Source organism: Caenorhabditis briggsae (assembly GCF_000004555.2).
Source record: "Caenorhabditis briggsae complete genome, chrI, whole genome shotgun sequence".
Lineage (NCBI taxonomy): Eukaryota > Metazoa > Nematoda > Chromadorea > Rhabditida > Rhabditidae > Caenorhabditis > Caenorhabditis briggsae.
Genome location: NC_013489.2, coordinates 11901876 through 11916120, shown reverse-complemented (window position 1 = coordinate 11916120; position 14245 = coordinate 11901876). Strand labels below are relative to the sequence as shown.

The following is a 14245-nucleotide window of genomic DNA, read 5'->3' as shown; positions in this document are numbered from 1 at the left end:
GAAAAACGCTGTCCAAAGCTGCCATTGTTTTCCAGAGGCCTCCGCTTCGAGACCCGCCGTAAATCGACATGAATCAACAGGAAGAACACAGTCAAAACGAGTGATACAGTAGTTTACTGTGTTGCTGTAAACCTGGAAAACAATCGCAGCTTTGGACAGCGTTTTTCCAGGAAATTACTCCTGGAAATCAACTTTGAACGCGGCATTCGTTTCTTCGAAAAATGTTTAGTTTTTTATTGATATTATCCAGATTTTTCAGCAAATTTTCATTGAATTGATTTTCAGATTTTCTTAATGCCTAATTTTTGTTCTTTTTTGAATCCATTAAATTAGACACCGCCGTTTGAAACGAGAGGGTGGCGCCCAGAAGAGACGCCGACAGTGTGGAGGTTTTTTCACTTTTTTTATGTTGACGCCCGTTTTTTCTCCAGTTTCTCACCGCTTTTTTTGTGTAAATTTTCTGACTATTTCTTTTTCAATTTTTACCTAAATTTAAGATTTTTTGCGATTAAAAACGACTAAATTTAGGCATTTTTAGGCCTTTCAGAGCCTTTTTTCATTAAAATCTCTGAAATTCTCTCGAAAAATGTTTTTTTGCGAAAATCGCGATAAATCGTTCAAAAATGGCTCTAAAGCTCATTTTTTACAGTAATTTTGTAATTCGTGCCGAAACCCTTCTCATAAATAGGCAATGTCCCTTTAATTTTCTACCGTAGTATTTTAGCGATTTTTTGAAAAATTGTTTTTCTTTGCTTTTTTCCAGTATTCTTCGGATCTAAAAGCTAAAAATGTATTATTTTTAGGTCCCAAAATGTCAGAAAACGCGAGAAACGGTGGAATTCAGAAATGTGAAGAAAATATCAGCGAAAAAAAGAAAAAAGTCGAGAAATTTCCAATACTAAAGCTACCGGATCTGGTTCGAGAGATGGTTATCAGGTTGATGGACCCTGTTGAGATGTGAGTTTAGAGAAAAAAGAATTGCGAAAAAAAAGAAATTTGCAAAAAGAAATTTTTTTCAAAGAATTTTTTTCTTCAAAAATCTCAAAATTTTGCAGCTTCGACTTCTCGCAAACGTCCAAACGGATGCATCGAACTGTCAAACGCTCCTGCCGTCATAAAACCTATCACCTCCACCTCCAAGCCAGCCTTATCTATCAAGCAGCGTTATATCCCCCAACATACCCGGCAATTCCAGCAGAACCAGCCAGATTTCGGTTCCAATCTCTGAATGGCGAAACGGAGAGAGATCCCAAATATGATAGACACGTTGGAAATTTTCAGAAGATTCATGCCAATTTCCAGGAAGAAAAAGGACTCTATTTCTTCCATAAATCCCACTGGGAAATCACAAAGGAACTGATAGCGGAGCTCCAAAATCTGATGAATATCAAATTTCAACAAGTCAGAATTTTCCTTGATGGAATTGAGAATCGGGACCATAAACCTCTTATAGAGTGGCTGAATACCTTCCCAAATGGAATCAAATTGTCTTACATCTACGGAGACTTGGTCTCCAATGAGAATATGGTGGATTTGATGCAAAACTATCAATGCAGAGATACTCTGAGATTCTACGGGCGGCTCAGAGGATTTCAAATTGATCCACTTCCCCTGAAAGCCACTGATCTGAGAATTGACTATACTCATTGGATGACTGTGGAAAATGTGCTTCAGATGGATAATGTGGTGGCGTTTAAGCTGGGAAATGCTCAGCATTTCACTGATGTAGATTATAATGTGATTCTAAAGGCCATCATCTCTGGAGCTCTTCCGAAAATGGTTTATGTGCATTTGGAGCTGAAAAGGAGATATGATAGGGATGTGATTTGTCAGGATATTCCATTGATACAAGAGAATAGTGAGAGATTGTTTAGGTGAGGACTTTTGAACGCTTTTTCTGGGGGGAAAATGGCTTTTTGAACCATTTCAATAAAAAAAACTGCAAAAAAAGCTGAAATTGGCTGAAAATCTCACCGAAAATTCATAGAAAATACCGATTTTTAAATTGGATTCTTAAGATAAAAAATGGCACTGAAAACTCGAAAAATGGCTCAAAAATCGCCAATTTACAGTCATAAAAGACCCCAAAAATAAGTGAAAAAGCTCAAGTTGTGATAATGTCTGGGAGGAAAAAATCGCGAAAATCAATAAAAAAGTCAGATTTTTCTCTGAAAACTCGCAAATTTTTCTCATAAATCTCCGATTTTCAGTGTTCAAAGTGTGACTAAAATCCGGAAATTAATGAAAAAAATTTGCGAATTTTCAGTAAAAATCTGATTTTTTTTTGATTTTCGCGGTTTTCATTCCAGAAATTGTGATAGTTTTATCTTTTTCACTTATTTCTCGGGTCTTTTTTAACTGTAAATTCTCGATTTTTGAGTTGTTTTTCGAGTTTTCAGTGGCATTTTTTAGCTAAAAAACCTGATTTTTAAAAATCCAAAAAAAGGATTTTCTATGATTTTTTGGCCGAATTTTCGGACCTTTTTAGCTTTTTCAGCTGTTTTTTTCCGGTTTTTATCTGCAATTTAGCGGGACAGTGTTCGAGAAGATTACTGTAGATAAATGTAGTTTCTTCCCGAGAACACAATCGCAAACGCAGATAAAAATATGTGGAAAAAAATCTCGCAACTTCTACAGTAATCTGCAACGAACACCGTCATGTGGTCGAACTTCAGACAAAAAAACTGGAAAAATAGCTGAAAAACCTGAGAAGGACTAAAAATTTCGCCGCTAAAAAATTTCAAAATCACAGAAAATCCCCTTTTTTATTTGAATTTTAAAAAAAGCAAAATTGATTTTTTAGATGGAAAATTACACTGAAAACTCGAAAAGTAACTCAAAAGTCAACAGTTTACAGTTTTAAAAAAACTCAAAAATTGCTGAAAATGCTGAAATTATGACAATTTTTCCAAAAATGTCGATTTTCGAAAAATAGTCAAAAATTCAATTTTTCGGAAAATCCGTCTGAAAACTCGAAATTTCAGACAGATTTTGACAATTTTCGTGCCGCTCAAACGCGTTTTTCAGCCAAAATTTCAGTTTTTCCGCCGATCTTCAGCACAATTTCAGAGAGAAAAATCGAAAAAAAAATCAGAATTTCCAGTTTTTTGCTCAAAAAAAAAATAATATATTTATTTGCAATGCATGGGGGAAATCGATTTCGAAAAAATTGAAAATTTTGGACCAAACAAAAAGTGAAAAATCCATTTTTCACCTCAAAATTCAATTTTCCAGCCGCTACGACAAACCACACCCCGATATCGGTGGATTCCATTTCAATCTGGACAACGGAGACCTGGGGTCCATCTTCTTTTATATGAATGCAAGACCAGGACAGCCATCGACAGATATTGGAATTATTGTCTGGAGACCGGATGCTTGAATTCTAATTTGTTTTGAAAAATCATTTTTTTTTCTAATTTTCTTATATATTTTTTCGACTAATATGTTTATTTATTTGGGTACTTATCCATCCTAGAATTTTCCAATTTTTTGTATCTATTCATTGATCTAACCTCCAAGAAAGTGTGTTTTGTGATTTTCGACTAATTATGTCAATATTTATTGACTTATTAACCTCCTAAAAAGATGTTCTGTCCCTTTAAAGGAGGAAATTTTGCCTCCTGGGAATCTATTGACTCATCCCGGTGTGAACAGGTGTGTTAAAGGTTCGTTTAATCAATAAACCCTTTTTACCCCTCCGGAATTCCTCAGAAAACATTTATTCTTTGCTATTAGCTATGTCTCGTTTGCCAATTCTCCGTCTCCCGGATCTTGTACTTGAGGAAGTGTTCAAGGAGATGGATCCATTCAAATTGTGAGTTTTATAATTGTTAATATCGGTTTTTATCCATTTTCTTCTCACAAAAAATCGCGAAAAATCAATTAAATTTGCCGAAAAATCGAAAAAAAAATAGGCCAGAAAAATCTTTTGTAACCTTTTTCTAAACATGAAACTCCTGAAAAATCGCATAAAAATCGTCTAAAAACATCAAAAATTATCAAAATATGGAAAAAATAGGCCTTTTCCAAATTTTTCTTAACAAAAATCGGCAAAAATGCCAAAAAATTACATGGATAATATATATTTTTTTTTCGATTTTTGAGCAATTTTTGTTTAGAGAAATCGGAGAAATAACATTTAAAAAAATGAAAATTATTGAAAAAGCGATATTTCATTCCAGAAATTACCACATTTTCAGCTTTTTCAGCGTATGTTTTGAGTATTTTTTTTTTGACTGTAAATTGTCGATTTTTGAGTCATTTTACCTGAAAAATCCAAGTTTAAAAGAGGATTTTCTATGATTTTTCGGCGAAATTTTAAGCTTTTTCAGCTTTTTTGAATTGAAATTCGACGGTGTTCGTTGGAGATTACTGTAGGATTGTTCGAAGTTTTTCCACAATTTTTATCCACATTTTGACGTCATTGTGCTCTTGGGAAGAAACTACAGTAACCTACAGTAATCCTCAACGAACACGGTCGAACTTCAGACAAAAAAAATCTGTAAAAATCGAAAATTAATCTCAAAAAATAGCTGAAAAACCGAAAAAGGTCTGAAAATTTCGCTGAAAAATCGACGAAAATCCCCTTCTAAATTTGGATTTTTTAGCTAAAAATGCCACTGAAAATTCGAAAAATATCCCAAAAATCGGCAATTTACAGTCAAAAAAGACCCAAAACATAAGCTAAAAAAGCTGAAATTATGACAGTTTCTGGAACGAAAAATCGCAATAATCAAACAAAAAAAATCATATTTTTCTCTGTAAATTCTCAACATTTTCTCATAAATTCCCGGAGTTTTAGTGTTCAAAATTGGTTTTTTTTCGATTTTTGTACGAATTTCATGGATTTTGACAACTAAAAATTCGAAAAATCGCATGAAAACCATCAAAAATTATTTTTTTAAAAAGATTTTTTGACGTATTTTATCGATTTTCAGCTATTTTTTAAGCCGAAAAATCGCAAAAAACAATGAAAATAATTGAAAAAATAGGCCAAAAACTATATTTTTCCAGAATCGAATTCGCAAAATGCTCGAAACGCCTTCATCCAATGATCAGACGCATTGGCAAGAAATTCGAGTTATCAGTGGACCTCTACTGCAAACAAATCAACATCTACACCCCAGACAAACGTCAGTGGCCAGTTTACTTCTATTCGTTGGAGAGCGAGCAGGAGAATGCGAAATTCGTGAAGACCGAGTGCCCGACAAGGGATATTTGCATCCATCTCTTCGAATTTCTGCTTTACTTCGGATGCCGCAAAATTCGCCACTTTGAGACTTGTCCAGAGACCATTTTCAACACTTTGCCAATTGTTAAACTCTTGGTTCATTTCAAATGCTCGGTGAAAAATGTGACTTTCCGTATGTACAAAACTGAAGGAGACGTCTTCAAGGAGATTCTGAGCAGCTTGAAAGTCACCGATATGCTCAGCATCGGAGCAGCTGTCGAGTTCCCACCAACTTTCGAATTTAAATTCGTTTTTTACCCGAAATTCCTGTACATCCAAAACTCGCACTGGATCAAGATGGATCAACTATTCAAAGCTGCCAATCGCTGCCTCAAAATTTCATTGAAAAAGTCTAGCCTCACCAATGAAGACCTGGATCGATTCCTGAGAAGATGGCAATCTGGAAAGCTTCGTAGAATGAAAATGTTCTATTTTACGGTGCAAGGCAAGCAAATCAATGATAAATCTACAATTTTCGATATGGAAATTCCGATCAAATCGGAGGATGATAAATGTGTCCATGAAAGGTGAGCTATTTAGTTGAGCTAGCTCACTAGCTCCTTGGCTTAGAAAAGTAGTTTTCTGACTAATTTAATCGTTTTGTTTCTTCCAGAGACCACGAAGGATATCAGGAAACCGTGAGAAGAGGTGTCGTGTTCAAGAATGTGGAAGGCCAGAGGGCAGTGATCCATTTCGATCCACCTCGAAGCAGTGCGTTCAGCTTTATGCTCCTAGACTAATTTTTTTTTCTGTCAATTCTTTTCCCTATATATTCGCGCCCCTCGTTTAATAATTACCTAATAAACCTTCTGATTCTATCATCTTAAACCTATACAACCTCACATAACGAAAACTATTCATTGCGGAGGCTTATTATACTGTTTTGAGATCTTACAAGCAATAAGAGACACACAGAAAATGAAAGTTATTTAGATTAGAGAGCATCTATCTGCTGGCGATGTTGACGCGGAGTTGTCTTCCGTTGAAGTCGGCTCCGTTGAGCTCGTTGACGGCTCTTTCAGCGGATTGCTGCTCGGAGAACTCGACGAAGGCGAATCCTCTTGGACGTCCAGTTTCGCGGTCAAGGACGATTCTGAAAAATGAGGTAGAATAATAGAGAACAGAGAACCCGCAAGTTGAAAATTTTCAGGGAAACGTGGGTGAAGCCTAAATTGCAATGTGCTAAACACCGTGCTATGGTTGCAATTTGGGCTCCGCCCACTTTTCCCAGGAAAACTTTCCCCGGAATTTTCGGGGTTTCCGAGCACACCGTGAGGCGCTTGTCGGCAAACTAGAGAGCGCTAGAGAAGAAGAGACGCAGCATTTTGCTCACGGAGCAACAAAGAAGACAAGAATGCACGCTTACCTGACGTTGGTGACGGTTCCAACGGAGCTGAAGAAGTCTCCCATCTCCTGCTCGGTGGTCTGGTATGGAGCGTTTCCGACTGAAAAATGTTTTTTTGAAAAAATGATTTTTTCTTTAAAGTTTTCTGTGTTAAGCTAATAGTCGAAATTTGTTGACCGAAAAAGAAGAAAGGACTTTTAAAAATCAGAAAAAAAACGAAATTTTAGGCCAAAATTATTTTTTCTCGGAATTCTACCTAATTTTCAGCCAAATCTACTCAAAATCAGTCTGAAATTCATTCTAAATATTCGTACTAACCGTAGATAGAGAATCCTGATCCAGACATGACGATTTAGGGACGAACAGTTGAGTTGTGTCTGAAAATTCTCCAGAAATCTGTCGTTGCCAGGCGACAAAGCAACCGTGCCGCACTTGCAAACGAAACCGTGCCAGGGTTGCGGATGACCTAATTTGAATTTTCGATTGATTTTCGGCCTATTTTTGGGGTTTTTGCAGGAATTTATCCGGAATTTTGGCTGTTCAGATGAGGAAAGCTACTCCCGAGTAGATTCTCGACCCAAAATAGATAACACAGATGAAAAACTATCAAAAACTATTCATTAGGGTGGTTCATTATCTTTTGAGATCTTACAAGCAATAAAAAAACGCGTAAAATGAAAGTTATTCAACTGATATAGCACAGAAGCTGCTGAATTTATCTGGTGGCGAGGTTGACGCGAAGAGATCTTCCGTTGAAGTCGGTTCCATTGAATTGCTCGACGGCTCTGTTGGCTCCGGCCTCCTCGGCGAACTCGACGAAGGCGAATCCTCTTGGGCGTCCGGTTTCGCGGTCAAGGACGATTCTGAAAAATGAGGTGTTGATCGGCAAACTAGAGAACGCGAGAGAAGAAGAGACGCAGAGATTGAGGCAGTCACTCTTTTAGCTCGCGGAGCAAGACGGAACGGAGACATACTTACCTGACGTTGGTGACTTCTCCGGCGGTGGCGAAGAAATCTCCCATCTCCTGCTCGGTGGTTTGGTATGGAGCGTTTCCAACTGAAAAGGAATTTTTTGCTAACAAAATAATTTTTAGGCAAAAATCCCAAAATTTTATATTTTTAACTTGAAAACTGAGCGGATATCCGGCATAATTAGTTGCAAAACTCGAGGAAAATTCGTATACGTCGCCGAGAACTTCGAAAAAATGGAAAAATCAAAATTTTAGGCCAAAAATATTTTCTCTTCGAAATTCTCCTTGATTTTCAGTCAGATCAACTCAAAACCACTCTGAAATACATTCTGAATATTCAAACTAACCGTAGACAGAGAATCCTGATCCAGACATGTCGATTTTAGGACGAACAATTGAGTTGTGTCTGAAATTCCACAGAAATTTGCCGTTGCCACTCGACCGGATAACCGTGCCGCACTTGCAGATAAAACCGTGCCAGGGTTGCAGATGACCTAATTTGAATTTTTCAAAATTATTTTTTTTTGCCAATTTTCGGCGGAATTTTGCACGTATTCACGAAAGGTTTCCATCCATAAGCCTAGTAAATGATTAAGATTCAAATCCCCACCCCCATCTAACAATTTCAATAACAAACAATTTATGACATATTTAAGAGATTTATTATTCAGACTTTTTTGATGACAAGATGTTATGTTACAAGAAGAATATAAATAAGGAAGCATGCACGCGAAATATATTTTAGGTGGAATGTATATCACAAGTGCAGGGAGAAATCTCTGAGTGTCGATGATCATCGGGGCGCTTATTTGTTGGCATAGTTGACACGGAGATTGCGTCCGTTGAAGGACGCTCCATTGAGTTGCTCAACGGCTCTCTGGGCTCCAGCCTCATCGGTGAACTCGACAAAGGCGAATCCTCTTGGACGTCCGGTTTCGCGATCAAATACGATTCTGGAATGAAGAGCTTCGAATTCTGTTTCCTAGTGAATTTGTTACCCACCTCACATTGTTGACAACTCCAACACTGCTGAACCACTGTCCGATCTCCTCCTCGGAAACCTGATATGGAACGTTTCCGACTGAAAAGATAATAGATTAAAATCTCAACCTAAATTCTGAAGAAACAAAAAAGAAAGTTAGGAAACTCTCACAATGCACGCTTACAGAGCAAATGCACCCTACACTAGCCTAGACTACGGAGACTGAAAAACGGTTGGGAGTCTCATCACCATTATTACTTTTTCCGGCTTCGGCTGGGTATCCATATATTCCAAGTTCCAGATTGTTCATGTGATGGTCCCCGAGTCAGTTAGTGCTTATTCTCATTTTACTTTGTGGATGGATCTACCTGAAATATCGGTGTTTGTTTTCAAGGAACACAAGTGAACCATAGAGAACGAAGGCCGATTCGGAAACAAGGGGTAGCTTAAGACAGAGTCAGAGGGGGTTTTTGAGGTTTTGGATCGAAAATTGAAGGTTTTTGGTCGAACAAATTGATTTTTTCAGTCAGGATTTCGATTTCAGAGCAATTTCAGAGGTTTCTACTTACCGTAAACGGAGAATCCTTGAGCAGCCATCGGTTTTTAGAGGTTTTTTGAACGAAAATAGAGCGAAAGGCTAAAGGTGGCAGTCCTAAAACCGCTTTTGTTGACACGAGAAACCGTCGGCGGGTCTCGCCGCGACAACGCAGCGCTACGGTGGATTTGGTGTCGATTTACGGATGAGAGGCGAGGGAAACATGAGTCAGTGGAAAATGCATGATTTTTAGTGTTTTTTCTCGTTATTTTCCGTTTTTTCCGGTTAAATAATTGTAAAAATTGAGTTAAATTCGATATAAATAGTTGGGTTGCCCTTTATGAGTAGAAAAAATAGGGAAAAATCTATTTTTTGAAAATGAGAAAATTGATTTTCTGATTCAAATTAAGGGAAAAGCTAATTTTCAGTTACAAAATTGAAAAAATAACGGATTTTACAACAAAAAATTCAACAATGTTGTTTTTTTCCTCGATTTTCAGACCATTTTGATTCTTCAAGCTTAAAAATGCAAATTTCGTTTTTTTTAAAGTGAATTTTTTCAGCCATGCCACTAACAAAACGGGCGGTTTCGCCTGTTAACATCAGTCGAGACACGATTCCGCCGTCAATTCAACGCGATGAGCTTCAGTGTACCGCCAACGGAACCATCGCCAATTTGATTCGGCAGTTGAGCTCATTGAGGTAGGAAAATATGAGAAAATCATGTGAAAGACCAAAAAAATGGCCTAAAAAGCACTAAAAAGAGCTATAAAAATTGGAAAATATGTCTAGAAACCTTGAAAAAACGCGTAAAAAGTCTAAAAATAGCTATAAAAGTGGAAAAATTCATCCTTGAACCTGGAAATACCACCTATGTTTCAGCAAGCACGCGGAGAACATCTTTGGCGAGATCTACCACGACGCGATGGTCATTCATCACAAAACCAACACTCTCCAGCAAAGAATTGATAGGCTGCACCAGAAAGTGGATCAACTGGACGCCACAACTGATCAGGGTACGAAATAACTCGAAAAATCTAAGAAAATCTAAATTTTGACCCAAAAAATAGTGAAAAATCCAAATTTTTATCCAAAAATATGACTTTTTCCAGCCTCTCTCAACGAAGCGAACATGCGAAAAGCATTCAAAAGCTCGATGCTTGTCGATCAGCACATTTTGGATAGGAGCACGTTGCCAGCAGCGTTGGCTGAGCAGTACGCAATTTGTGATCCACCACCAAACCTAGATGCGTTGAATCAGTTCAGGTGAGCGAAAATTAGCCTGATTAGCTGAAAAATAGTTTGAAAAGGGCCCAAAATAGCCTAAAATCGGTCGAAAATCATAAAAAATTCTCTAATATCTTAGAAAACAGTTTTCTGTTTTAGAAGAATTTTGATTGAGAATTTTGACGCTGTTAAAGTTTTAAAAAATTACACAACCTTGATTTGAAAAACTCAAACAAAAAAAATTAAAATTTGCTACTTTGTGCCTGCCCGGCGGCTCTATTTTTCATCAATTAAGGCTTGTTTACAGTCAGAATTCCTAGATTTTCAACTTTAAAAACTCGAAAATTTCAATTTCCAGAGACTCCCCGACCCCAGCCCTGTTCCTTTACACAAATCCCTCATTCTTCTTCGATTTATGGAAAAAAGAGACTCTGAAAGACGTGGCAGAGCGGCCAAGAAGAGTAAAAAGTCCGAATGACGGCTCAAAAAGCCCCAAAAAACGGAGAAAGCAGCCGCAAGGAACTGGTCCACTGGGCACTACGATGTACAATGATATGCCGAATAGAAATCGACAAATCAGTGGATCACGGATCAATCAGCAGAATGAGGTGTTCTCGTTTCCGGAAGAGTATCAGGCACCGCAGGCACTTGGGTTACAATTAAATTTTAAGAATCAGAATTCGGTAAGGATGGTTTTTTTAGAGGAGTGCTTGATTTCGGCATGTTCTTGCCCAAAAATTATATTTTATTGACCACATTTTCCAGCATCCCGCGAATCTATCTATGGTGGCACCACTGGGAATGACAATGCACCATCATCCCCAACAAAATGTTCATCCGAATCAACAAAGATCCACTGGTCTCCCGCCACCACCACACAGAGCGTCTCCGATCATTAAACGGCCCATGGATCCACCTCCATTCACCGGTGGATCCTCGACCCTTGATCATCTTCCACCTCCAGATATGTCGATTCTATCGATTGACGATGAGGATGATGATCTTCCACCACCACCACCGTCTCTTCTGATGCAACAATCGATTGTTCATCAACTGCCGACCGAGGCGCCGTCGACGATGCAATTCGTGGAGCCCAGTGCTGCGCCGCCAACAAATGTAAGATTTTTAATCGAAAAATTGCTGAAAAATCAGCCTGAAAGTGAAAGGAACGTCAGAATGATGCTAAAAGTCCTATTATAGCTCAAAAATAGGATAAAAATCGTGATTTTCAGAACGAAATTTGTCTAAAAATCATGATTTTTAGGTTAAAAATAAGCTTGAAATCATGATTTTAAAGTTAAAATCACTCTCAAAATCGTTATTTTCAGTGTAAAAATAGGCCAAAAATCGTGATTTTCAGACCAAAAAAATCAGCTAAACCGATTCTCCCTATGTTCCTCTCACCCTTGTCCATATCTATACCCTCTTCCAAAATCCCCTTTCAGATTCCTCCACCACCTCCACCACCGCCTCCGATGCCCATCAGCACCGCCGCCGCGTCGTTTGCTGCTCCAGCGCCAAAGGTACCCCAGCCAGACAACCTATATGTGTCCTTTAACATTTCCTTTGTTGGCTTTTTCGGTAGATTCGGGATTTAGAAATCCCTGAATCTCGATTTTTTTACATATTTGGACCAAAAAGTATCCCAAAAAGATCCCAAAAAGCTATAAAAAACTATTCCAGGACGGTGAGCCCTCATCATCAGCTCCAGCCCAGCCAAAACCACTCGATGGGCATGGTGACCTTATGGCGCAAATTCAATCAGGCTACAAACTACGAAAAGTGCAAAGAGCCGAAGACGAAGCTGCTGATAAGGCTGCTCTGGAGGCTAACGACGTCGCAGCGATTCTGAAGAGACGAATGGATCAAGTGATGGGAAATGATTCGAGTAGTGAAGAAGCGGATGACGATGATAATGAATGGGATGATTAAAATCTTGATTTTCGGATTTTCGTACTTTTTATGCTTGATTTTGAAGGAAAATAAGGAAATTCGTGAAATTTTCTACTGCTTGGGAGTAGTAAAATGTAAATTTGCTACTGGCAATCTCAATTTTACTACTGATTAGCAGTACCAAAATCCATACTTGTAATCTGAGCCTTTGCCGGACCCTGCCTTAACTTCTTTAGAATCAATGTTTTCGAACCAACTCAATCAGATATGAGCAAAAGGAACAAAAAAAAACAGGCCACTTTATGATCTGTAACTTTGTTCATAGATAAGGTACAATATTTCAAATAATACCGTTTTGTAGTACTCGTGAAGCTCTATCATACCTGATTTAGCTAGTTTGAAAATATCGATTCTGAAAGAAATTATGGCAGGGCCCGCCAAGGCCCGGATTACAAGTATGCAAAAATCATTTTTTGCTACTGCCTTTACTACGTTTGCATCATTTTTATTGAATTTTTCAAAGAATTTCCTCTTTTTCCTTCATTTTCTCTATTTATCAAAATTCTCTCATGTGCTCCAAGCCCACATCGATTTAATTAGAAACTCAATGCCCTTTGTTCCTTTTCCCCCTCCTCTTCCCCATTTCCTCCCAAATTGTACCCTATTTCTGTCCACCCGCATAATTATTCATTCTAGAATCCATTCTTTGCAATTGATCCATAAATTAACGAGTGTAAATATGTTCTTCCATTGATGCCTTAATTTCTCGCCAATTTTCCTTTATAATGTGCATTTTTTGCTTCATCCTGAGCCAAATTTTGAATTTCCCCGGCCTTTTTTTCTTTCCTACTGGTTTTAAATATGTAATTTCTCAATAAACTACACAGCTTTCTAAATATTTGCAATTTCTGAGGTAGCCCCGCCCCCATCGAGTCTGACTATTTCGCAATTTTCGCAAACAAATTGAGTCATCTGATTTTTTTGAGATAGTGAAATTCTTTTTTTTTCTGTTTTTTCTGAATTTCTTTTCAAAAAATGCACATTTTTGTACTGCCCAGCAGTAGCAAATTTGGATTATACTAGTGCTAAGCAGTACCAAAATGCCTTTTGGCACCTGCCAAGCAGTAGTAATTCAAAATTTCGCTTCATGGCTTGAAATAGCTGAAAACTGGCTTGACAAATACCCAAAATGGGCTAAAAACGGCCTAAAATCATCAAAAGTTCTCGGAAACCTGATTGTTTCATTTTTAACAAATTTCGATTATTTTATATCATTTTTAGCCAATTTTGGATCGCTTTCAGGTCATTTTCAGTAAAATTTTCATTAAATTCGTTTAAAGAAACGCAATTTCAATTTTAAAAGCCTAAAAATTGAAATTTGACACTGCTTGGCAGTAGTCAAATTCAAGTTTGCTACTGCTTAGCAGGTGCAAAAAGTGGTTTTGGTACTGCTAAGCAGTATCAAAGTTTGATTTTAATACTGCTTAGCAATAGAAAAATTGCGATTTTTCCCCCTTTAAGCTAATTTCTATGCACTTTCAGACATTAAAAAAATGTTCGCCAGTAGAAAATTAGTAGAAACGGCGCTTGGCGAAGTGAAAAAGAAGTTTGTACGGGTCGTTTCGGCGAAACTCCCTGCCGATGGAATGGAATACGATTTGGTTCAGTACAGGTGTAAAAATGTGAGTTTTTAAGTCTAATTTTCCCAAAATTTATCTGAAAATTCCAGCTTTTTGACAACACTGTGATCGGTGGAAAATACTCGCGAGCATCGCTTTGCGTCGACACGATACGAGCTCTTCAGCCGCATTTGCGCGAAGAAACCCAGGAATTACAGGCGGTGTGTGAGGCGGCGGCGACGCTGGAAATTGTGAGTTTTTTTGAGATGGGAAATGGTGAACATTGGTGAAAATGACTAAAAATTGGTGAAAAATAAGCCAAAAGTAGTGAAAAATGTGAAAAAATGAGTGAAAAATGAAAAAAAAGATGATTTTGGTACTGCTTGGCAGTAGCAAATTTCAATTTTACTACTGCTGAGCATGTGCAAAAACTGGTTTTG

General features: G+C 37.7%; 7 protein-coding genes across 7 annotated transcripts in view; 4 read left to right on the top strand and 3 right to left on the bottom strand.

Annotated features, from left to right (window-relative positions):
- Positions 1–811: 811 nt before the first annotated feature.
- On the top strand, positions 812–3382 carry CBG18682 (the record flags this gene model as incomplete). Its single annotated transcript, XM_002640474.2, has 3 exons — positions 812–957; positions 1056–1874; positions 3235–3382. The coding sequence occupies 3 exons, from the start codon at positions 812–814 to the stop codon at positions 3380–3382; spliced, it is 1113 nt and encodes a 370-aa protein (XP_002640520.2).
- A 358-nt stretch (positions 3383–3740) lies between these two features.
- Positions 3741–5973, top strand: CBG18683 (the record flags this gene model as incomplete). The annotated part of the gene is made up of 3 exons (XM_002640475.1): positions 3741–3817; positions 5017–5760; positions 5847–5973. The coding sequence occupies 3 exons, from the start codon at positions 3741–3743 to the stop codon at positions 5971–5973; spliced, it is 948 nt and encodes a 315-aa protein (XP_002640521.1).
- A 205-nt stretch (positions 5974–6178) lies between these two features.
- Positions 6179–6924, bottom strand: CBG18684 (the record flags this gene model as incomplete). The annotated part of the gene is made up of 3 exons (XM_002640476.1): positions 6179–6326; positions 6600–6678; positions 6897–6924. 3 exons carry the CDS (start codon positions 6922–6924, stop codon positions 6179–6181), a joined length of 255 nt encoding a protein of 84 aa, XP_002640522.1.
- Positions 6925–7293: 369 nt separating this feature from the next.
- On the bottom strand, positions 7294–7924 carry CBG18685 (the record flags this gene model as incomplete). The annotated part of the gene is made up of 3 exons (XM_002640477.1): positions 7294–7441; positions 7557–7635; positions 7897–7924. The coding sequence occupies 3 exons, from the start codon at positions 7922–7924 to the stop codon at positions 7294–7296; spliced, it is 255 nt and encodes an 84-aa protein (XP_002640523.1).
- A 430-nt stretch (positions 7925–8354) lies between these two features.
- Positions 8355–9128, bottom strand: CBG18686 (the record flags this gene model as incomplete). Its single annotated transcript, XM_002640478.1, has 3 exons — positions 8355–8502; positions 8552–8630; positions 9101–9128. The coding sequence occupies 3 exons, from the start codon at positions 9126–9128 to the stop codon at positions 8355–8357; spliced, it is 255 nt and encodes an 84-aa protein (XP_002640524.1).
- A 503-nt stretch (positions 9129–9631) lies between these two features.
- Cbr-wve-1 lies at positions 9632–12225 on the top strand (the record flags this gene model as incomplete). Its single annotated transcript, XM_045241307.1, has 7 exons — positions 9632–9768; positions 9949–10082; positions 10179–10332; positions 10652–10976; positions 11059–11409; positions 11739–11816; positions 11977–12225. 7 exons carry the CDS (start codon positions 9632–9634, stop codon positions 12223–12225), a joined length of 1428 nt encoding a protein of 475 aa, XP_045096555.1.
- Positions 12226–13739: 1514 nt separating this feature from the next.
- The window catches only part of Cbr-fdps-1, a gene marked incomplete at both ends in the record, with an annotated part of 2242 nt that continues 1736 nt past the window's right edge, over positions 13740–14245 (top strand). The window contains 2 exons of the mRNA XM_002640480.1: positions 13740–13868; positions 13916–14056. Of these exons, the coding sequence (XP_002640526.1) occupies positions 13740–13868; positions 13916–14056 (270 nt within the window). The remainder of the gene's footprint in view (positions 13869–13915; positions 14057–14245) is intronic.